This window comes from Halichoeres trimaculatus, unplaced genomic scaffold (assembly GCF_033239565.1).
Source record: "Halichoeres trimaculatus isolate MK-OKI-2021-1 unplaced genomic scaffold, fHalTri1.1 fHalTri1_scaffold_14, whole genome shotgun sequence".
In the NCBI taxonomy this organism is placed as follows: domain Eukaryota; kingdom Metazoa; phylum Chordata; class Actinopteri; order Labriformes; family Labridae; genus Halichoeres; species Halichoeres trimaculatus.
The window spans coordinates 1,888,618-1,912,302 of record NW_027437192.1 but is presented as its reverse complement, the minus strand read 5'-3'; the positions used below and the strand labels follow the sequence as shown (position 1 = coordinate 1,912,302).

General features: G+C 40.2%; 2 protein-coding genes across 3 annotated transcripts in view; one reads left to right on the top strand and one right to left on the bottom strand.

Moving 5' to 3' along the window:
• Positions 1–651: 651 nt before the first annotated feature.
• On the bottom strand, positions 652–13,272 carry LOC141803257 (uncharacterized). Its single transcript, XM_074687220.1, has 7 exons — positions 12,629–13,272; positions 10,611–11,680; positions 8,502–8,739; positions 6,196–7,081; positions 4,155–4,158; positions 3,545–3,770; positions 652–1,855 (listed from the first exon to the last, which is right to left on the bottom strand). The coding sequence occupies exons 1-7, from the start codon at positions 12,810–12,812 to the stop codon at positions 759–761; spliced, it is 3,705 nt and encodes a 1,234-aa protein (XP_074543321.1). The 5' UTR covers positions 12,813–13,272; the 3' UTR covers positions 652–758.
• Positions 13,273–14,773: 1,501 nt separating this feature from the next.
• Positions 14,774–23,685, top strand: part of LOC141802535 (cell adhesion molecule CEACAM5) — a 30,573-nt gene continuing 21,661 nt past the window's right edge. For both annotated transcript variants that reach the window (XM_074686070.1, XM_074686071.1), the window contains exons 1-5: positions 14,774–14,955; positions 15,155–15,478; positions 18,966–19,129; positions 19,242–19,368; positions 23,229–23,507. In XM_074686070.1, coding sequence (XP_074542171.1) covers positions 14,907–14,955; positions 15,155–15,478; positions 18,966–19,129; positions 19,242–19,368; positions 23,229–23,507 — 943 coding nt within the window. In that variant the 5' untranslated portion in view covers positions 14,774–14,906. The remainder of the gene's footprint in view (positions 14,956–15,154; positions 15,479–18,965; positions 19,130–19,241; positions 19,369–23,228; positions 23,508–23,685) is intronic.

The window sequence follows — 23,685 nt, the reverse complement described above, 5'->3', positions numbered from 1 at the left end:
TTCATGAAAAGCCTCATTATCCCCTCATTTTTTTCTGCTTATTGTAAGAAAATAAGACATTTTTACTCTTGTTACATTAAAATCAAACATTTTCTGCACAAATACCAAATTAAAAAAAAGAGCTGTTCATAAAATGCTGATACTTCATTTGCAGCTGTGACTCATATTACCATGTTTTCGTGACCAGCACAGGATCCTCCTCGCTGCTGTCTGCCATCTCTGAGTGGGGACAAGACACCATACCTGACTGATTCTGATTTACCACAAAGCGTCGGCTTTTTGAGTCGCATCTTTTGCGTATATCACATCACAACTTCTTCCTGCCCTCTGGGTTAGTTTAATGTTCTTAACAAAAAAAATGTAACAAGATAATAATGTTACAAGAAGAAAAATTTGTGATACAAGTTTATTTTTTACAATTTTCAAAACAATTCTGTCTCATCTCTCTCTGCCTGTTGACACTGTGGTAAAAGGGTCAGTGTTTGTCTGAGGCTTGTATAGAAAACCGGAAAATAATGACAAATAATAACAACAGATGTGAGAGCAGCCTGAGACCGTAACTAAAGGAAAACATCCTGTCCTGCAATCCAGACACACAGGACGTGTGAATAACAAACTAAATGAGTCGGTTTGACTTGAGTTGAAGAGTTGAAGAGTCCAGCCTGACAAAAGAAATCAACGACTTCACTCATACAAAAACATTGTTGTACTGAAAATGATTACTGATAAATAAGTGAATGTTTAACGTCGCACTGAGACTACACGCTCTTCTTCCTGTGGATGTTCATGTGTCGTTTCAGGTCAAACTTCAGTGCAAATCTTTTGCTACAAACTGGACACTGAAAAGGTTTCTCCCCAGTGTGGACCACCATGTGTCGCTTTAAACTTGAAAACTGTGTGAATTTCTGACCACAGGCTAAACAATCGTAGAGTTTCTCTTTGGTGTGAACACGCGTGTGACGTTTCAGAGTTTGCTGGGTTGGAAACGTCTCCCCACAGATTGAACAAATGAATGAATTCTCCCCATCGTGGACCACCATGTGTAGCGTCAAACTTTCAGATTCCAGAAATTTCTGACCACAAACGGAACAACCGAATAGTTTCTCTTCAGTGTGGATGGTTAGGTGACGTTTCAGATTTTGCTGTGATGAAAATGTTTTGCCACAGTTTGAACAAACAAATGGTTTCTCTCCCGTGTGGCTCCTCATGTGAATATCCAACGTGGTCTTGCGAGTGAAGCTTGTTTGGCAGACGGAGCAGGTGAAAGGTTTCTCTCCTGTATGAACCCTGTAGTGTGAGCGTAAAGAGGAACTTCGGGTGAACTTAGAGCCACAGATGGAGCACTGGAAAGGTTTCACACCGGTGTGGATTCTCATGTGAGTAACCACATCTCCTCTGTGTGGGAAAGTCTTTTTACAAATCAAACAGCTGAACGGTCTCTGTGTTTTTCTCCTTCTTCTGGGTGTCGGACCCTTTGAGCCTGAGCCTGTGGCAGGACCAGGGGAGCTCAGGGTTTCAGATTCTGTCTCATTCTGGAGAGTTTCAATGATTACAGGAGATGCCTTGGCGTCCCAGTGCTCACTGCAGCTCTCAGTCTCAGCATCATCTCTGCTCATCTCCATTTGGTTTCCATGAATCTGTGAGGGCTGAAGTTTCTCTCCAACCTCTCCTTCGCTCTTCACAGGGACGGGGGGAGATAACACACAGGTCTCCACCTCCTCCAGCCCTGGACGCTGCTGCCCCCTCTGCTCCTCTTTAATCTGTTGAGGCTCAGAGTCCTCCTGCTCCAGAATGGGGCCCCACTCCTGCTGATCTGGGGGAGCGTCATCTTTGAACTCCAGCAGCTGCTCGATGTCTGCAGGGAATAATAAAATATTTTGGTTAGACTTAGAAAACTTGAAGTAGTATAAACATGTAGGCTAATAACAGCACCACTCTCTTGACTCTAGGATCAAATGTTTTCTGGTAAAAGTCCCTGCGAGGAGTTTCTGGGTGATCTTGAAGAAGTTTCTCTTCTAGAGCCTGATCCTAATCCACGAATTAAAATGATATTATCAGCACCAATATAGGTTATTTCTAAATGCTACTTCTCAGCTTCCTGATCGAGTCGGACAGGACTGGATTGATTCAGAGCAGAAGAAAGCTAAACAGGGGAATGATGGAGCAAAAGCTAAAGGCTAAATACAAGCTAAAAGCTATAACAAGAACTAAAGGCTAAAATACAAGCTAAAATGCAAGCTAAAAGCTACATGGGCTCAGACTAAAACTTAAGCTAAAGGCTAAAACACTAGCTAAAGTGTAAAACACGAACCAAAGGCTAATACACAGGCTAACTACTAACACCCCCCCCCCCCCCCCCCCCAAAAAAAAAAAAAAAAAAAAAAAAAAAACTAAAGGCTAAAATATAAGGTTAAAGTGAAAACACGAGCTTAAGACTAAAACATGTGCTAAAAGCTAAAACATGAGCAAAAGGCTAAAAAATGATCTAAATGCTAAAGCACGAACTAAAGGCTAAAACATGGGCTGAATGCTAAAACACAAGCTAAAATGTAAAACACAAGGTAAAAGTGAAAACAAGGGCTAAAAGATAGGCTAAAAGCTAAAACATGGGCAAAAGGCTAAAGCACAAGCCAAAAAGTAAAACACAAGGTGAAGGCTAAAATATGATTTAAATGGAAAAATCTAAGCTAAAGGCTGAACTCAAGCTAAAGATTAAATCATAGGCTACAAGCTCAAACATGGGCAAAAGGCTAAAAATGAGCTAAAGGATTAAACACCCGCTAACTGCTAAAACACGAGCTAAAGGCTGAACATGAGGTAAGAGTGAAAACACGAGCTAAAGGCTGAACATGAGGTAAGAGTGAAAACACAAGCTAAAAGCAAAAATACGAGCCAAGGACTAAAACAGGAGCTTAAGATTTAACAGGAGCTAAAGGCTTAAACATGAGCTAAAGGCTAAAAGGGCAAAACTGTTTGTGCTAATGTTGTCTCCAACCCACAGTCAGCAGTTATTCTGCAGTGGTCTGTTCAAACTTGAGAGTCTATCAATAAAATGAAGAGTGAGGTTACGTTAGCTCTGCTTGGTGAGGTTGGAGTTTCTTTCAGTTTGGTAGATAGACTGTTTGACTCAAAGGAGCAAATTGGAAAAATGTTGATTATTTCAAACTAAAGCTTGTTTAATAACAGTTCATCCTGCTGCTCAGGTGAGCAATGATGGCATAGATGTTGTGAACAGTAGTAATGTGTTGTCTCAATCCAACTTAAACCATTTTGACCCATGCACTCAACCACTTTCTGGGTGATGTCAATAAAGTCCGTGAGGGTTCAGGACCCAGGGTTTAGGGGGACACTGAGAATCAGCCAGCCAGACTAATAAAGGCTGAGGGGGCTCTTCGATATTTGCATTCAAAACAGAAGTGGTAGGAGGTCTTTGTGAGCGCACAACAGTTTATGAAATCGATGACAAAATTATACATTAAAAAGAAAACAGAATATAAGAATTAACGTTATTAATCTCTTGATGATCATCAAATTTCTCCCAAACCTGCTCTGTGTAAGCGGACTTCAGGGTTGTAGACCGCGTCCAGCAGTTTGTGTTGATCCTCTTTAGATCGACAGAGCTGCTCCTCGTACTCTGCTATCGTCCTTTCAAACAGCTCAAAGATCTCTTCAGCAGCTGCACTCAGCCTCTGGTTGATTAAAACTCGCACAGTTTGGGTTTTAAACATGTTTAAAGTGATCCTACAGACTCCTTTCTTACGCTCCAGGCACTACGACGCATGCGTGGTTGTGATTTCAGTCGGCGTTCGTCTATTTCCCGCTGAAAGTCGTCCAAACCTTTAGTATAATAAATCATAAGACAGGAAAACCCAGGTGAAGTCTTTAGAAACTAAAATCAAAGAACTCTTGAGTCCATTAAACATCCCCCGGTCCTGGAAGTGGTGATACGGCTCCGTCTATCTCTTCCTGTTGTCTCAGCGTATTGGCGGGTCAAAAAACATCACTTCCGGTGCATACCGCCAGCTATTGTTCCGGAGTTTTTTTTTTTTTTTTAATTTTATTTTTTCGTTTTGTTTTAATTTATTTGTAATGTGTTTCTCTTAGCGCTTTATTAGAAAATATAAAAAATAAAATAAAAAAGACCAAACAATTACTGAACTTTAATACGGACAGAACACCAGGGGGTTGAAAACACAAAATATACAACGTAAGGATATTCAAGCTAGGCAGCTAAAAACAGTTACAATAACCAAACTAATAGTAGTTAATAGACAGGGGAGGCAAATAATAAAGAGGAATTCCCAAAAATGGTCTAAATTTGGACCATAAGGTTAAAGTTTTAGCAGCTTTTTTATGACATGCTGACTCTGGAGGGTGACATGCAAAGGCTTATGTATGTACGCACCTCATCAAAATGTCAAAACCATGGGAACAATTGCCCTAATCAACATTTTGATCTCAAAAAGTTTCTAAGTAAAGCTTCAAAATTAAAATAGAAAATTAGATTTAAAAAGAAATAGATAAATAAACAATGTCCCATGTTTGCTGCTCTCTGAACAAGTGCATACGGTGAGTTTGTGGTGATGAAGGAGACAAGGCCTTTGAAGACATGTTTTGTTCCTAAAACTCTTCTCTTTCACACGGTGTCTGATGATTTTTGATTCATGTTTAATGCCTCTGACCCTATTGTTCTACATCCTTTTAAACCCTCCTATTTTCACCTGATTAATGCTGAGTGATGTTTTCATTTTTATTGTTACAGTGTTTCAACCAAGCAGGGGAAAGTAATACACTCAGCTCACACTGAAACTCCGTCTTGGTTTGCACGTTGACCTCTTTAACTAAAGCATCAACAAAGAGAATAAAAAGAGCTGAGAGTCAGAGATGAAATGTGTTATTATGAGCTCACTTTATTCATGAATCTCAGTCAAAAACAAATGTTGATCAAAGCACGTTGAGTATTTTACTTCACTGATGTTTATTGAAAGGCTCAGACAGGAACATCCGTAAAGGGGACATATCATGCTTGTTTCTCCTTTTCACTATGCCAGACTAGGATGCCTGTAAAGCATTTCTGCCCTCAGTACAAGTCATTTAGTTCCTTCATTGCCCCACAATAGCGTTCTCAATATCCTCATTTTAGGCCATTCTGAAGATCTGGTTAAAACGCTCGTTTGGAGAATGACCTCCAGTAACCTCGCAACGTCACAGCCCTTTGTGCTCTGATTGGTCAGTTCTATCAGAGGGGCGGAGGGGGTAGAGCCAGGGGGCAGTTTTTGCAGCATGGCAGTATTTACAAAATCGCCATATAGGGTGGAGCAGACCGAGCGAGTTTGCTGTTTGCCAAAACTTCACCGTAAGGCATTGATAGCAGTAATAAAATGGCAGAGTGTAGGATACGTCCTTTTGTATTGGACCCCGAATCAGACCCGGACGGTTCTGCAGCTCAGGAGGAAGAAAATCCACCTGGACACAGATCATCTCAGGACGCTTCAGTGTGGTGAGTCAAAGCGGTACTGTAACATGTAGAGTTCATACGTGGAAATATAGGCAGACTTCACCAATAAACTATTTCTATAACAGGGCTCCATCCTGCTCCTTAACTTTTCTCTGTCTGTTTTATCCATCATGCTGAAAGTGTCGTCTAAACATCGCCTCTACCGTCAGTTCCTCACTATGTTATTACCGCAGCATTATTGTGGTCCAGGTTCACAGTGCATGTCAGAACAAGCATGCAAATATCACAGTCTCACAAGTATTACCACATCTGCTAAAACTACAGTGTTTTAACTGCTAATTCACCATGTAAAGCCGAGCTGCTCAGCAGAGCAGAGTCCCTGCATCCAGCACTCAGTCAGTCGGCTCTTGGTGGGTGTATCCCTCGGTGGCGGTTGTGTGACTAACTGACATCACAGAGGAGGAGCTGCTTTATCAGATTACTCCAATAAAAAGAAAGGATCCTTGTATCGAAATCTCGTGGCCAAATGGCAATGACCTATTTTCAGAGGCATCAAATCTCGTTCTAGGATATCAGAAAAAATACAATATCTCATTTTTTGAAAATTCAGGGGGTGAAAGGTCTTGTTTTCAAATTTATTATATTATATGTAAGTATTAAATCAGGCATCAGCATGATATGTCCCCTTTAAAAACAGACATCATTGGTGAATTTGTTTAATGAGACTGTAGCTTCACCCATTCGAGCTGCTCTCAACAACAACACATTTGTGTTTTTTGACGTGTTGAAGACGAGTAAATCTTTTGTCGCAGATTTCACAGCTGAACGGTTTCTCCCCGGTGTGGACCGTCGAGTGACGCTTCAGTGTTATACCGTGTGCGAATCTTTTCCCACAAACTGAGCAGCAGAACATTTTCTCTCCCGTGTGGACGGTCGAGTGACGGATCAAATTAGCTTTTTCTGCAAATGTCTTCCCACACACCGTGCAGTTGAATGGTTTCTCTCCAGTGTGCGTTCTCATGTGTTGAGTCTGTTGTTTTTTACGTGCAAACCTTTTCCCACACACTGGACAGCTGAATGGTTTCTCTCCACTGTGACGCTTGAGGTGCACCGCCAAGGACGAGCTGTGAGCGAAACTTGTGCCACAGATAGAGCAGCTGAACGGTTTCTCTCTGGTGTGCGTCCTCATGTGTATAACTAGCTCTCCTCTCCACGGAAACGTTTTGTTGCAGACTGAGCAGCTGAAACGTTTCTCCTCTGAGTGACGCTTCAGGTGGTTCTTTAAGGATTTCTCTTTGGGGTATTTTTTCCCGCAGAGTGTGCAGGGATAGACTTTGTCCTCTGTTTGGGTTTGATCCTGTATCTGATGTTGTGCTGCTCCATCATCCTCTGAGGACGGAGCTTTCTCTCCCTCATCATCCTCGCTCTTCACAGGAACAGGGGAGAGGGTGAACTGAATGATGTCAGACTCTTCTGGTCCTCCAAGCCCCTCTTGAGTCCACAGTTCCTCCTTTTCCTCTTTGATGTACGGTGGTTCTGGTGGGTTCTCCTGGTCCAGACTGTGGCTCCTCTCCTGCTGCTCAGGGGGGACGTCTCCTTCACTCACCGACACCTGCTGGAAGCCTGCAGAGGAAAAAAATTTAAACCAAAAAGTTTTTATCACTGTGGCAGCATGACGTTAATCAAAGCAGAACTCAGTTAATGATGGAGCAAGTTTTAATTGATTACAACATTTATTCTACAAACTAAAAATTCAACTGCAAGTCCAAATTGGAATTGATTTTTTTTTCCAACTTTATTTATGAAACATTTTTTAACAAAGGACAAACAGAGTGACAATCAGACAGAAGACATATAAACAAAGGACATAATGTCCATCAGGCATCACATCTGCAAGTCAAAACATCCCCCCACCCCACCCTCCATCCTCCACCCTCCCAAGGCCTTACCCTTGAAAAAAAAAAAAAGAAAAAAGAAAAAAAAAACATTATAACAATAACAATAATAAAAGGAAGATAATAAAATAACAAAAATAATAAGTAAGAAAAATTGGAATCAATTTTGTTGAAATGAAAGAAAAACTAAGATAAATTATTCACTCTTCAAAAGTTTTCTGCAAAAAGTTTGTCTATTTTCAGATTCAGGCCCCGTTTCCATGACAACCTTTCATCCAAAAACACTAAAAAGCACAATAAAAATGCAGTGAAAAAAATCTGTGTTGACATGGAAATGCCAAAGGACTGAAAACAGTGTAGTTAGCATGCCAGGCCTGTAGGTGGCGCTATAACTGTCTCATCCAGAAGCGGCTTTTCACTTTTCTGATGCAAATTGCACATTCCTTTAATGTCTTATTCAGTGCATTATGTTAACTTAAATTTCTTATTTTCCTCTGCAGAATTATTTTATTGTGAAATCTATTATATTTATCATTGTTTTTCAAATTATGCTCTAGTTTTCATAATTTTTTTGTGATATTTTGTGTTTATTCGCAAATAACTGTACAGAGAGAGTGCAGTTCAAAGTGGAGTCCTTGAATTCTTGAAGATACTCTGGCGTTTCTGATTCTGAAATTTCACAGGCACTGGGAGAAAATAAATATAACATTGGATTTTTCATAGTTTAATGATAAGAAGGTAGGGTAGCCCTTTTTTTATTTATTTCAGAGAGACAGCTGATTATGGAGTGTGTTTCTGTAGAAATGTAGAGCTGGATGTTTTTGGTCAAGTAAGTGCTGGAGGAACAATGAAACACATGTTTATGTCCTGTTTGAATTCACAGCGAATATTCTTCCTTGAATCTAACACTTTGTAAACTAGCTTAACTAAGAGGGCTACATTCTGGTCTGGTGGGGTCTAGTTTGGCTTTGTCTGTTTTACACCCTCGGGTATATTCTGGCCCAGGCCCTGGCCTCAGGACATACCCGTATATTGTCTGGAGAGGGTTAATTAAACCGAAGGATCTGTGTATTAAATACGTATAATTGTGTATTTATAACAGGATAAGATGTCACAAGGATGTTAAAGGGACTGTAATCAGCTCAAACCTTCTTTATGTCCGTCGTCGTCTTCAGGGTTATAAACAGCTTCCAGAAGCTTCTGTTGTCTCTGGTTCTCCTCTTTAGATCGACAGAGCTGCTCCTCGTACTCTGCTATCGTTCTTTCAAACAGCTCAAAAATCTCTTCAGCAGCTGCACTCAGTCTCTGGCTAATAAATCCTCTCATTATCTGGATTTTAGACATTTTTAAAGTGATCCCACAGACTCCTTTCACACAGTCCAGGCACTACGGCGCATGCGTGGTTGTGTTTTTAGCCGGCGTCCGTTTGTTTACGGCTGAAAATAGCTCAAACCTTTGGTTTTATAAAGATATGAGGCATAAAAACTCAGGTGAAGTCTTCAGAAACATTATTCAGGCCGCTTTGAGTCCACTCCTTTTAGCTGTGTGTCTGAAATCCAGCTCCGGCTATTTCTTCCTGTTGTATAAATGATTGGCGGATCGAAAAACATCACTTCCGGTGCCTACCGCCACCTGCTGTACCGGAGTGCGTACTATGTTCTGAAATCCGGCACGGTAAATTTAAGTCCATGATTTTTTTAAAATATAATTTCACATTAATTGATTTGACAGTGATGTTGTTATTATATTTCTTAACTCTCATATTATTTTATATATTAATTCATGATTTTTTAATCTTTACGCTCATTTCATTTTTTTATTTTTTTTTTAATCTCATTGTTTCACACCCTTTAACTCTTCCTTTTTCACTGATGTACCATCAACCTCGTCATTTTCTTCCTAAAACCCAGAAAGTCTTCTTTATTTATTTTTTCTTATTTATTTCCCATTTTATCTTTATGACTTTATAATATTACACTCACGCCATGACTGCTCACCTCTTTCTGTTTAATGTTTACCCAGTCGTCTCTGATTCTGATTCTCTGCCATGCTTTCGTCCATTAAAGCACTTTGGAAACATTTGTTCTTAGGGGTGATTCATACATAAAGTTATTTTGATAATTTAAATAAAACAGGCTCACTGAAACTTTTTCCTTCATTTTACTTCAGCCTCACGTGAGCATTAATGAGTGTAAACCAGAGTCATAACCTACCAACTCAAAAAGCACAATAAACCTTTTTTTTTTTTTGCAGACTCAGCTTTTTAAAAGAGAGAAATCAAAATCACATCAAAAAAAAGTCTGTTGAGCTACTCCTCTAATAAAGATCATTAAATTAATACTCGTCAGAGTCTTTCTGTTGTTTTTTCTCTTGAACGTGAGATATATTTACAGAAAACACAAACATAAATATCATATAAATACTGTAGTTACATAATGAAGGAAAGGAAAACTTTACAGTTCTGTAACTTTGTACATGTCAGGTTGAGATTTTCCACAGATCCTGTATCGGCAATATATAAGACATAAAGATTGAGTTACAAAATTCTTTTCAAAAGACTTCATTAAAGTGATGAGTTTTAGCTCCGTAATGTTATTATAATGAAAAAAGAGCAGAGTGTTTAGGAGTGATGACTTCTGACTTATTTTACTGGTAATAAACAAACCCAGCTTTTTTCAGTCCTGAATGGATAAATTATATTTCTCCTGTAGCATCAGGACTTTTTTGAACAAAATAAATGTAATAAATAATAATAACATAAATAAACTCAAAGAACATTAATCTACGGAAGCCCTTAAGGGCCATGACTATATATAAAATATATTTTCTTGATTTAAATGAGCAAATTTCAGTCGTTTCTTCTTGAGATCTTGACTAATTTTTTCGTATTACCCAGAGAAAACGAAGAAAAAATAAATAAAACAAATAAAATCATTGCTAGTGTCATCTCTCATAATGACATGCACTTAGATCAGCAGCCAAATCGCTTGTTTCTACAACTTTCAGGAGTTTCTGGTCCAAAGAACTGAATCTGAGAACTTTCCTCTGTAGCTTTAAACCATCTCTGAAAGTTTCTCTTTCATTTCATCAGTTAATGAAGCTACACGCTCCATGCTGTTTGGCTAACACTGTGTTTTCTTTGACATAAAGGGTGACTCAGCAAAATTCAGTTTCTTGATTCTTTCGGTTTTCAGTCGTGGGATTGTGAGTGTTTTTTCCTTGGCCCAGTGGCCCGACGCAGAGAGAACTGGACCTCATTCCTGCACAGACTCCGTTTCCCCCCTGTGGATGGTCAAATGTCTCGTCAGACACGTTTGTTGTGCAAATCTTTTACCACAGACTGAACACCTGAACGGTTTCTCTCCCGTGTGAACAGTCATGTGTCTCTTTAAGGTAACATGTTGCGCAAACCTCTGCCCGCACACCGTACATCCAAACTGTTTCTCTCCGGTGTGGACGATCAGGTGTCGTTTTAGATTCCCTCGGAGCGCGAACCCTTTCCCGCAGAACGAGCAGCTGTACGGTCTCTCCCCCGTGTGGCTCCTCATGTGTAACACTAAGTTATTTCTCAGACTGAAGCTTGTTTCACAGATGGAGCAGGTGAAGGGTTTTTCTCCGGTGTGAACTCTCAGGTGTAAGTTCAGCGTTGAGCTCTGAGCGAACCTGGAGCCACAGACGGAGCATTTGAACGGTCTCTCTCCGGTGTGGACTCTCATGTGCCTCTCCACGTCCCCCTTCCAGGGGAAAGTCTTTTTGCAAACAGAGCAGCTGAAGTGTGTCCCCTCTGAGTGATGTCTCATGTGGGTGGTCAAAGAGTTCTTCCTCAGGTAGCGTTTCCCACAGACAGAGCAGCTGAAGGGTTTCGGTCCTGTTTTGCGTCGACTGTATTTCAGCAGATGTTCTTTGCTGGCGGCGCCCGCGGCAGGCTCAGAGGAGCTAGCTGCTGCTTTAACACCATTAGCCTCTGTATTAGTTTGAGCTACGTCTGGGACAGACTGAGAGTTCCTGATCTCCTCCCAGTCCCAGCTGCTGTCGTCAGTCTCAGATTCAGACGCTGAACTCTTGTTTTCGTTGCCTGTGGTTTGGTTTTCATGAGGCTGTGAGGACTGAGGTTTCTCTCCATCGTCTTCTTCGCTCTTCACAGGAACAGGAGTGAACCTGAGCATGCTGATACCAGCCTCCTCCAGACCGTGAAGCTGCTCTGTCTGCTGACTGCTCCATGGCTCCTCCTGCTCCTCTTTAATGCGTGGGGGTTTCTCCTGGTCCAGACTTCTGTCCTGCTGTTCCTGAGAGTCCTCTTCTTTACTCACTGACAGCTGCTGGACCTCTGTGAACGACGTGAAAACAAAAATTAGATACCGTTTTCTGACAGCATTTCTCATTTCTGCACACTAGAGCATAGGGGGCGCCGATTGTAAAGTTGCAAACATTACAAACAACAACATTTTCCCACATTTAGCTCTAAAACATCACTTTCTATGCAGATGTAGAGAAATATTTGAGAAATATATTTTTCAGATATTAGATAAAAATGTTAAATGTTTTATCTAAAAGTTAAATGTTATTTATAAATGTTATAAATGAATGTCCTGATTCTACATATTTATCTACGTTACAAAACATTTAGTTTTCATTCTGAAAATTTAGCTAAGACTTAGTATTTATCAAAGATTTATCAATCTTAAGCAAAGGTTTCCAAATATTTGCTAAGATTTCTAAATATTTTGTTAATATACAAATTCACACTCCTGCCCACAGGAAGTGCCAAAATAAGAGTTTGAGGAAGCAATTTTGAGAATGTTGGCTGATTTAGTCGACTGTGTTTGACTTTCTCAAAGTCTGGCTTGGCTGGATCGCTTCCTCTGACTTTAATTTTGGTACTTTCTGTGGGCACTGTGAATTTGCATGTTAGCCAAATATTTAGAAATCGTAGCTTAAGATTCAGAAGTCTAAGCAAATATCTTGAAATCTTTGCAAAAGATTCAGAAATGTTTGCTTAAGATTTATAAATCTTAAAGAAGAAGAATCACTGAATGTACAATAACACAATAATCACATGCTCTGTTTTTGTAAAAAGTTCCCTTTTCTGTATAATACGTGTCTTCTATTAACATTTGTTATGAATGGACGCTTTGAGAATCGTTGCGTTGGGGTATTATTTACTTTATTGTGGCTCAAGCATGGGTTGAAATAATGTACAACCATGCAATTCCTTCTCAAAGAGTAAATAACCTAAATAAGTCCAGTCATAGATGTCCGTAGTTTAACTACCAACCTGTCTTCCCTGAGCAGTCTTCAGGGCTGTACCCATCCTTCAGCAGTTTGTGTTGATCCTCTTTGGATCGACAGAGCTGCTCCTCGTACTCTGCTATCGTCCTTTCAAACAGCTCAAAGATCTCTTCAGCAGCTGCACTCAGTCTCTGGATGATCAAACCTCTCACTGTTTGGACTTTAGACATTTTTAAATCTCTCTGTAACGTTTGCTTCAGGAGTATCAGGCTCCGTCTGCTTACAGCATTAGCAACTGAGCGCTAACTCACTGTAGCATCGAGGCTAACAAGAGAAGAAGACTGACGCAAACAGAATCTCTAGAAGCAGAAATCATGAAATAAACATGTTAAATCTGGATTACAGCCCACATTAAATGAGTCTGGGTTGGCAAAATACATAAGAACAGTAAGAATTAGCATGATAGCCACAGAGTCAAATTACTTCCGGGTATAGTTCTTCTTCGTTTTGTTCTGTGTTAGGATGTAAGGATGGTCGCTGAAACAGAGGAGCTTCGCCGCCACCTGCTGTTTTGGAAGACAAAGACTTTTCGGAGAAAGTTTATTTTATTTTATTTTTTTATTACGTAATTAGTATTTAGGTTTCATATTTTGGATCGAGTACTTCTTGGTCTATATATCTATACATTTATATTCTTTGGTGGGATGTTGAAAGGTTAGACACTAAGTTTTACTTCTTATCCCTTAGATTTAAAAAGTTAAAGTTAAAGGAGTAAATGAAGAGTAGTTAAAGGGCTAGTACCCCTTTTATAAGATGATTTTTCACTGTCGTACTTTTTGTTGATTTCTGCTCCTCTTGAAATCCCCTAAACCCTCTTTTTTTATTATCCTGGCTTAATAACGTTACATTGTTGGAGATCAGTTCTTTTAAACACATTTACATTTTTTGTTGCTTAAATAGAAACACAAATATACAACGCTATAATTTCTTCACATGTGTCTCAAATAACGACTTATGAAAAGGAAATATTTAGTTAAAGTTCCTGTGTGGGACGTCCACATTGGGTCAATTTTGGCGCCCTCTATGGACAGTGGGACAATTTATCTTTCCTCTTTATTTAATTTAATTTAATTTTTTGGTTATTATTTTTTGTTGAAATTCTCTTCTCTTGTCTTCAGTTTTATTTATTTTTTTAATTATTTTATTTTATTAAGATGCTCTTTTATTTATTTAATCAAATTTTATTATTTTTTTTGTCAATTTTATTTTATAATTATATTTTATTAATTTTATTAAGTATTTTTTTCTTTTCTTTTCTTTTATCTTATTTCATCAAGATGCTTTTTTATTTAATTTAATTTAATTTAATTCAATTTAATCTTAGTATTTTGTTTTATTTTTTATTTTATAATTTTGTTTCATTCTATTTTATTTTATATAGATGCTCTTTTATTTGATTGAAATTTATTTAATTTTATTTTTTTTTTTATTTATTTATTTTTTTTATTCCTTAGATTTAAAAAGTTAAAGTTAAAGGATTAAATGAAGAGCTAGTTAAAGGGCTAATACCCCTATTTTACACTACATTTTTTCACTGTCGTCCTTTTCTTTTTGTTCCTTTTTGACCCTTACTTCACAGTAATTATTACAAGGTCACATGGGCCCAAGAGATTATAGAGGCTTTGTTAATGGATTGTGGTAAATGGCATTTATTTGATTGTTATTATGAAAAAAAAAATAGTAACAGACAGTTATAATCGAAGGTAAATAGATAAATAATAATAATTTTTAAAAAAAGTACATCACAAAATTTAAAAGTGTCTAAAGTACTTCCCCACACGGACACCAGGTGGCAGCAGTGTCTCAGCGAACATGAACCAGAAACTAAGGAGGTTAATTTGTCATATTTCACATTTTAGCACCAAGTCTTTTTACTATTTCTGATCATTAGCATCCAAAATAATAGTTTAATAAAACACTAACCCTGCTTAATAACATCTATTTTGCTGCTTATTCATGATTATAAAGTCATTATAAACACTGTAAAACTTTTACACAAAGTTTAATGACTTTTAAGCATTTAAGCTGAATAATAAAGACTTTATTTCACTGACTGGACTGGACTGGACTGGAGGAGTGAAATCATAGCTGGGCTGTCTGAAGAAGCTGGGGGAGTGAAATCAAGTTACCACACACACCACAATGACGATGACGTGTGTGTGAGTGTGTGTGTGCTCACCTTCTCTGGGTGTGTCCCTCTAAAAGCTGCAGGTACTGCCGCATTTTCGTCTCTGACTCTGCTGGAAAGACTTGAACCGTCCGGGATGGATCTGTTCGCCTCTAAGTCGCTTTTCTTTCTGCTCTCTTTTCTCGGTAAGAATCAGAAACTGATCCTGATGTGCAGGAGTGTTTGACAGGTTTAACTGAGGTGAACTTTATTGGTGTGGTTGGGTGGAAACTGTTTTAACTTAGTGTAAAGAGAAAGAAGTGAACAGCACAGACAGATGTTTGACTCAGTGAGGGATGATTTGAAGTTTTTCTGCTGGTTGCCTGACTTCTCTGTTCCCCGCAGGATGCTGCGCAGGGGTGGACATCCTGGAAGAAGGACCCGTGGACGTGGTTTTGGGGAAAGATGTGACTCTAAAAACGCGCAATGTTAACCCACCTTTCTTCGTTGTAACCTGGACTTTCGCCACCGGGTCGGAGCCTGTGGTCACCATGACGAAGGACCAGACCAAAGTGGACGACACGTACGCGGGACGGGTGGAGGTGAACTCCACCACGGCGTCCCTGACTCTGAAGGGCACGAAGCCGGAGGACAGCGGGGTTTACTCCCTCAGCATAGTGTCGCCTGACCTGACCACGCAAGCTGGAGAAATTGAGCTCCGAGTCCTGGGTGAGTGATTCTGGTTCTGGCTCGCTCTGCGCATGCGGAAAGGGAGGCAGGTGTTTTCAGCTTTACTGAACAGTTTTCAGCCCTGAGTCCTCCTGTAAACAAATCCCTGAACATTTTTTGACGCCGAATTCATTAATACGTCATAATAAAGCGACACAGTTTTCTAATCTGTAAAGTTTTAGTCTTAATCGCTTTAAAAAACGTTGTTAAATAAAATCGTCTAAAATAGTGGGACTTGTTTAACGAGGTGAGCTCGAGTTAAGTGCATCCTGAGGTGGACCTATGCCGAATGAATCAGCAGTCTCTATAGTCTCGGATGAATCTGCTTTAGTCTCTGATTTAAGCTCTAAGCGTCTCCAGAAACCGTTAACTTGAAAACTTGTTAACTTTCCTAACGGGGTTTGGCGCGCGTAAAAAACCCCGAGCCACACCTGTTGTGTGAGAGGAGCCCTGAAGTGTTTAGTGTGAGGTATCCGGGTTGCTGAGCAACCACACTGTTTGTGAACTACTTTCAGCAGCGGATGGATACGCTACTGCGCTTTTCCCTCACACTTCAACCCTTTTAAACTTATGCGCAAAGTGTTGATATGCGTTTTTACGCAACGTGGGATCTGATTTGAGCTGTTGTTGGAGGTATCATGAGAAGAAAAGCTAAGAGAGAGTTGTTTTTGAGAAACAGGAGCCTGCTTGGAGTTTCTGGAAGGTGTGGCTCCTCTCACATACACCTATAGGCGTGTCAGGTTCAGGTCAAGGTGTTAGTGAGCTGTCTTTGACCTCCCTGTTGGAGGTATTTCTGCAGACTGAAATTCAGTTTGTTTTTGTCTTTTATTACCAAAATGTGAAGAAATCCAGTCAGGAATGTTTGCACAAAAACTCCCAGAAATGATCCACTGAGCTGTAGAAACTCATCGAACATTTCCACCTTCTACAAGTTGCATCTCGTACGTTTTGAACCCAGGCGTCTGAGAAGCAGTAGCTGTTTGTCAAAGACCATTTTCTGTTGATTTATTAATTGCTGCAGCCTTCTCCAGCCCTGAGCACCCGTCTGGTGCCGCAGCCCACTTTGCCCCTGAGCCACGGTCCCACTCAAACTCATCCAAACAGCGTGGCGTCACTTTGAATCGGTTTCCCTTGAGAGACACTCAGGAAAAGAGCCAGTGTTTTTTTCTCAATGTTCTCAGAGATGAAGTGAAAGCCTTCACATTCAATCCTGGGTCTGGTTTTTGCAATCTTAAATGTTACGGTGAAGTCTTTCTGAAGTCGTGACACTTGAGTTCACACTCTCTAAACTGGTAATCTTGCAAATCTTGGGGTTAAAAACCTCAGACTGCACGCTCAGCTGACCCCCTGGCACTGCGGTCTCTGCAACCACCAGAGAACCAGGCCGGTCTTACGCCACAGTTTCAAAACTTTCTGCAGCTTTTTTTGTCAGAAACTTCCTCAAATTCTCCCAGAACCCTCTTCAGCGGCTCTTCTTGGTAACTTTGGTTTCCTCAAACAGGAAATGAGGTCATCAGAGCGAAACATGCACCAATCCTCTGACTCTGAGGAAAGTTTCTGCACCAGCCCTTCAGTCAGAACTGGTTTCCACTCCTTCACATTGTTCCCACACACCTACAGTTAGCTAATCACCGATGAACAGGCGGCACATTCACAAATGGAGCTCCAGGATTATTAGGAACAAGTCCAGCAGGTTCAGGCGCTGCTGCCATATTTGCTGTTGCCCTCCATTCAGCGTGAGTGTGGAGTACAGTTAGGATCGTGCAAAGAGAAAACCGGCCCCGGGTGAGCAGGTTATTAAATCCTCCGTCCTCAAAGCTGCTTGAAGGATCATTACCTGCTCATTTGTTGTGAGATTTCATCATAAAAGGCAGCGGATTAGCTCCGGCTGACTCCTGCATACTTAAAGAGAAACTCATCACAGGAACCTCACCGCAAATTTATTCATAAGGGATAAAAAAGCAGGTTTTTCTGCTTCTGTAAAATCTGTTCTTCGTGTCTTCCGTGCTGCTCGTGCACAATGCACATTACGTTTCTGTGCAGTATTTTTGAAAGATGAGTATGACAGGGATGTTTTATTTTCAGTTTAATTAAAGAGTGGAAAAAAGTCATTTAACCAAATCTAAATTATCTGACATTAATCCTAATCTTCCAGATCAGTGTGATAGACGTCACGCTTCCTCGTGTAACTTGAGTCACATGTTTTTTTTCTGTCTGAGACTAAATCAGCTCTGGAAAGATTATTTTATGACCTTAACATTTTTAGGAAATCAGGTCAAGGTAGACCCCCTTTATTTCTATATTTGTAATAAATCTGAAGGACTACTTATTTTCTTGAAATTACAGGTTTTAGTTTTTACTTCTCTTTTAGTGAGGCGTCCGATCCTGCTCCTCTGGAAATCCCCCAACCCCCCTTTTTTTGTCGTCCTGGCTTAATGACGTTACGACATTTCTGAAATAGAAGATCAGTTTTTTACACATTAACATTTTAGTTTCATGAACAGACACACAAAGGTGCAAAGCAATGATCTATTCAAATTGTGTCTCAATGAGTACTTATGATAAGGCAACATTTAGTTAAATTTCCTGTGAGGAACTTCCGGATTGGGTCAATTTGGCACCCCCTGTGGACAGTTGGGACAATTTATCTTTCCTCTTTATTTTATTTTTATTTTATTTTTTTTCGTTATTATTTTTGTTGAAATTCTCTTCTCTTGTCTTCAATTTTATTTTGTAATTTTGTTTAAAATATTTTATTTTATTAAAAAACTCTTTTATTCAATTTAATCATGTTTCATAATTTTTTGTTTTGTTAATTTTATTTTATAATTTCCATTTATTTATTTTATTTTGTATTTTTTTCTTTTCTTTTCTTTTATCTTATTTCATTAAGATGCTCTTTTATTTAATTTAATTAAATTTAATCTTATTATTTTGATTTATTTTTATTTTATAATTTTGTTTTATTTATTTCATTTTATAATTTTGTTTTATTCTATTTTATATTATATAGATGCTCTTTTATTTGATTTAAATTTATTTAATTCAATATTTTTGTTTTATTTTTTATTTTATAATTTTTTTTTTACTTAGTCTTTTTATTTCATAAAATTCTCTTTTTTCTTCAAAGTCATTTATTTTATTTTATTTTATTTCTTTCTTCTTTCTTTCTTTCTTATTTGTGCATTCATCATATTACTTGTACTATTATTTATCTTTTTGACGAATCTCCTTTCAGAACAATATATTCCATTGTTTAATAGAAGGAAATTAAATTTTTTTATATTATTATTTTTTGTTGAGAACAGAGGCATTTTGTTAAAGAAAAGCCAAAAACATGCATTGTATACTGGTTATTTATATTATTGAATTTCACTCTGATTATTTCCCAAATAAAAAGTTTGATATAAAAAAAAAAAAAATTGGGAAAAAAGCACCAAAGCGTCTCTAAAGTCTAATGAGTTAACCTCCCCGTCTCTCCCTGCAGAGCCCGTCTCCGCTGTGGCCATCACTCCCAACCTGGCCGAAGCCATCGAGCACAACAGCACCGTGGTCCTGACCTGCTCCGCCAAAGGCTCCTTCCTCAAGTTCTCCTGGCTCAAAGGCACGACGCCCATCGTGGCCGACGGCAAACGCATCACCATAAAAGACGTAAGAAAGACGTTTTTAATCTCTGTGTTTGGGGTTGAAATTATCGTCCTCTGCTTCAACCTGAGCCTGTGTTTCCATGGTGACGTGTTTTCCTCTGTGGTTTGACCCTCAGGAGGAGCTGTCCAGCACGCTGACCGTCACAGACGTCCTCAGGACGGACCTGGACGGTCCCGTCACCTGCACGGCCAAAAACAAGCTGGAAGAGGAGAAAAGCCCCGCCTTCAACCTGGTCGTCCACTGTGAGTCCTGCACACACACACATACACACACACACACACACACACACACACACACACACACACACCTCTCCTCTCTCCGTCTCCTCTTCATCCTCACTTTTCTGCTCTTTGCTCCTTTGTTTGCTCGGAGTCTGAGCGCCGCGCTGTCCGCGCTGTTTGCTGAGTGTTTCTTGGAACGAGCTCCACACCTGTTGGTCAACACAGAGCAGACATGAGTCAGTGTGTGTCCCAGTGTGTGTCCCAGTGTGTGTCACAGTGTGTGTCACTGCTCCATCCACTCCTCTGGGAGTCACCGGACTGTAAACCTGCTCCCCAAACACTCCAGTGTGTGTGTGTGTGTGTGTGTGACTCGTGCAGGTCAGATTGAGGTGTGTTTGCAGGGCGCTGCCTCTCAGCCGGCACTATGAGCGCGGTGTGTGTGAGCGGTGTGTGTGAGCTCGGTGTGTGTACACAGCGGCCTTCCCCATGACTAACCTGACAGGCTGAGAAACCGCAGCGGGTTGACCTGGTTAGTAATTAACGCAGCGCTCGCCGCTTCACGGGGCCTGGATCCAGAAACGCTTCAGGAAGAACATAAAAAATATGTTTTTGAGGATAAAAATGACCAGAAATCATCCATTACGCAGGATTAGCGGTGTTTTAAATGATTGCTCATGATTTTATGTCCAGGACGTCAGATGTTGAGACGTTAGCGAACAGTTTGAACTCACAAAAAAACAAAATATGAGTCTAACCCGCTGGAGTTTCTGCAAACTAACGTCAGTGTTTTTGTTGACGCTGGTGTAGTGGGCCCAAACAACCCCCGTCCAAAGTGTACCCAGGGGTGTTAACAGACGAGGCCAGACCATCCCCCTTTTGGCCTTTGAAAAAGGGTTTCATGTTTACAAAGTATTGCAGTTAACCAATACATCCACCAGGGGGAGCAGCATAGAGTCAGAGTTTATGACAACAACAAACTCAAGAACCAACATGGAGACTCTAGCTCTAACATCAAGAACAAAAATGTTGACAGCGTTGAAGGAGGCGGTGGTTGGTGAGGCCGTTAAATACATCGCGAAAGTTCGGCCATTATTTCCTCTTCATGTCTCACTGAGGCCTGGACCACACGTATATATATGGATATTTTTTTTGACCGGATATCTTTGTCTTGGTTAAAAAAATTCACTGTCCACACCACAGAAACAAATCTGTCCTCACGAAGAGGCAAAACTGGAAACGATCGCCTCTGAAGCCTGCAATACCATGCCTGGCTGATAGGTGTCAGGTTAGCAAAATGTGAAAACCATAGAAGAAGAACGTTATGAGCACATCATCACGTCAACACCAGCTCTGTTTAACACCGCTACACGGATCCACTCAACCGGATATTTTTTAACTTCTTCACTTTTTTATCCGTTAAAAAAATCTCTGTTTATGTGGCTGAAATCGCCGTGTTCGTGTGGTTGAGAGGCCCCGACTGGACAGAAAAATGTGCGTTTAGGAATATGTCCATATACGTGTGGTCCAGGCCTAAGGGGCCGTTAACACGACAAAAGTTTTGGGGTGAAACTTAAAAATTTTGTTGCGTTTCAGCCTCGCGTTTACACAGAAGCCGATGTAAAATGCATACTTTTAAAAACGGCCTCCAGAGTGGGATTTTTCTGAAAAGCTGCCGACACCATTGCCGTGTAAACAGAAAGCTGGCGTTTTCAGTGGAAACGCTGGCGTCACACTACGCTTCACAAACAGTCCTGTAGTTATGACTGTCTTTAACAAATTGAGCATCTGTTGCTCCACTTCTGCTCTTAGCATTCACCAATACACCAGATGATCGGCCCAACTCTACTTCAGAGGAGATCTACCAGAAGCTGCTTCTGGACAAGACAGTTATAGCGCCACCTACAGGCAAACACAGTTTTTTTTCCCTTCCGTTGTAGTGTTTTCGGACGAGACGTCGTGTAAACGGGGCCTAGAGCTGCATATCAGGTAGTAACAGCAACACTGCCTCCACGGCTTCTCTGTTCGGTCCGTATCTGTAAGTTTTAAGGAAATGTGCAGAAATACGGATGAAATTAAGCTCCGTCTGTATCCGTATTCATATCCGTATCCGTATTCGTATCTGTATCCATGTCCGTATCCGTGTCTGTATCCGTATTCATATTCGTACCTGTCCGTATCTGGAAGTTTTGAGGAAACATGCAGAAATACAGACGAAATTAAGCTCCGTCTGTATCCTTATTCATATCTCTATTCGTATCCGTATCCGTATCTGTATTCATATCCATTAGAGGTCGACCGATATGGGTTTTTTGGGGGCCGATGCCGATGCCGATGCTTTCCAAATTTGGGCAGCTGATGCCGATATGCATAGCCGATTTTTCCAATTTGATATTCAGGCCGATTGTTAAATAAATATGTATTTATCACATTTTTGTGAAACGCAGCAATTTCTGAGCAACTAAAAGAAATCTATTACAACAAGTCATGTTCAGTCCTCTGAACATTTATTCAGCTTTCAAAACAATGAAATATTTTGTCTGAGTAAACACACAATGTAACGAGCAGTAGTGAACATTCACACTCTTCTTAAAATGTCAAAAAAGAAATTTAAACTTATTAATATAATTTGAACAAAAGTATGTAATGTATCCAAGTGGTTCCACAAGTTTGAGGTGCTCATCTTTTTTGTGCCTGATCAAAAATTGTGTCATTTTATACAACGGATCAAAAATCAGCTTTTTAAAAGAAAATACGGCCGATGGCCGATAGAGACAAATGTCCAAATATCGGCCCGATATATCGGTCTACCTCTAATATCCATATTCGTATCTGTATCTGTGTCTGTATCTGTATTTGTATATCCGTATCTGTATCCATATCCGTATCCGTTTCTATTTGCTTCAAAACTCTATTTCTGTCAGAATCATACACGTGACACAAGGGAGGCTACGTCCTTTTTTTATTTTTACGCCATCTATAAACATGACTCATCTCTTTGATTGAGACAGACTTTATTGTCACTCTGTATGAGTCGGTGTGTACAGGACGAAATCTGGTCTGCTTAGGCCACAGGTTTTTCAGTATAAAGTGCAATAAGATGTATGCAAAGGTGCAAAAAGTGTCAGGGTACCAGAGAAAGATGAACTAGATAAAAACGTGTCAACAGACCGTAATGGAAAGAGCAACAGCAGGGGGATGTGCAGTAATAAATAAATAGATATAATGTGGTGTATTAATACCACTCAGTTTTGGGAAACCACATATATTTTTATACGTTTAGACCCGTCATCTACACCAAACCACTGTTTGACGTCACTAAAAACCACGTGTTCTGAAAACTGAAGTGAAGATTGTGAAAAACTGGTTTCACGGTTTTGGGGAAACAGAGAGTACGTCCTGGTTTCATGTCTGACAGATACTACCACACACGGGTTTGGCACGCTCCGAGCTCATCTTATCGGCAGAGTGGCAAAAACTGGATGCTGAAATGCTGAGCCCTGTTACCCTCTAACCCTAACCCACCAGTCCTGTTTATTACCTTACATTTGAATGTAAACAAGAAGGTAAAGGATGAAGGGACTGTCCGGTTTCCATGGTGACAGATCATATTCCATTCATTCCTATGGGCTAATTTTTGTTTTTTAATGTTGAATATTTTAAAAAGTAAGAAGGTTAGAAATTTGAGTGATACACGCACAGTTCTCCAGAACATTCTGATCATATTGCAACTTGATTGGTGAAAAATGGTGATTATTTGTGTAGCTATTGATTATTGATTATCGGTAATGTTGTGCTTAATGAGGCTGTGACCTGAAGAAAACCCAGAAGCCGTTATCAGACGTACGTTTAATTTAACCGCCTCTCTTCTTTCTCCTCCACAGACGGACCAGAGAAAGTCACCATGACTCCGGCAAAGACCCCCGAGTTCATCCAGTCTGGCTCCAGCTTCAACCTGACCTGTGCTGCCGTCTCCAGCCCGGCCGCCACCTTCACCTGGTACCACAACCAGAAGGAGATCAAAACCACGGGGCCGGTCCTGACCCTGAAAGAGATCCAGGCGCAGGGTTTAGGGAAGACGCCTGAGGAGTACACATGCAGGGCCTCCAACGACAAAACCAAACGGGTCATCGCCTCTCCTGGCGTGACCTTTGCTTTGATGGGTGAGTTAGTTTTTCATTCCCACAGATCGATGCTTGATGTTTTATTAAACCTTCATCAGCCACCGTGTGTGTGAATGTGTGTGTGTTTGTGAGTGTGTGTGAATGTGTGTGAATGAGGTGAGGGTTCAGGGACACTCCTCGGACAGACGGCTGCAGAGCGAAACCTTTTCTCTCCTCG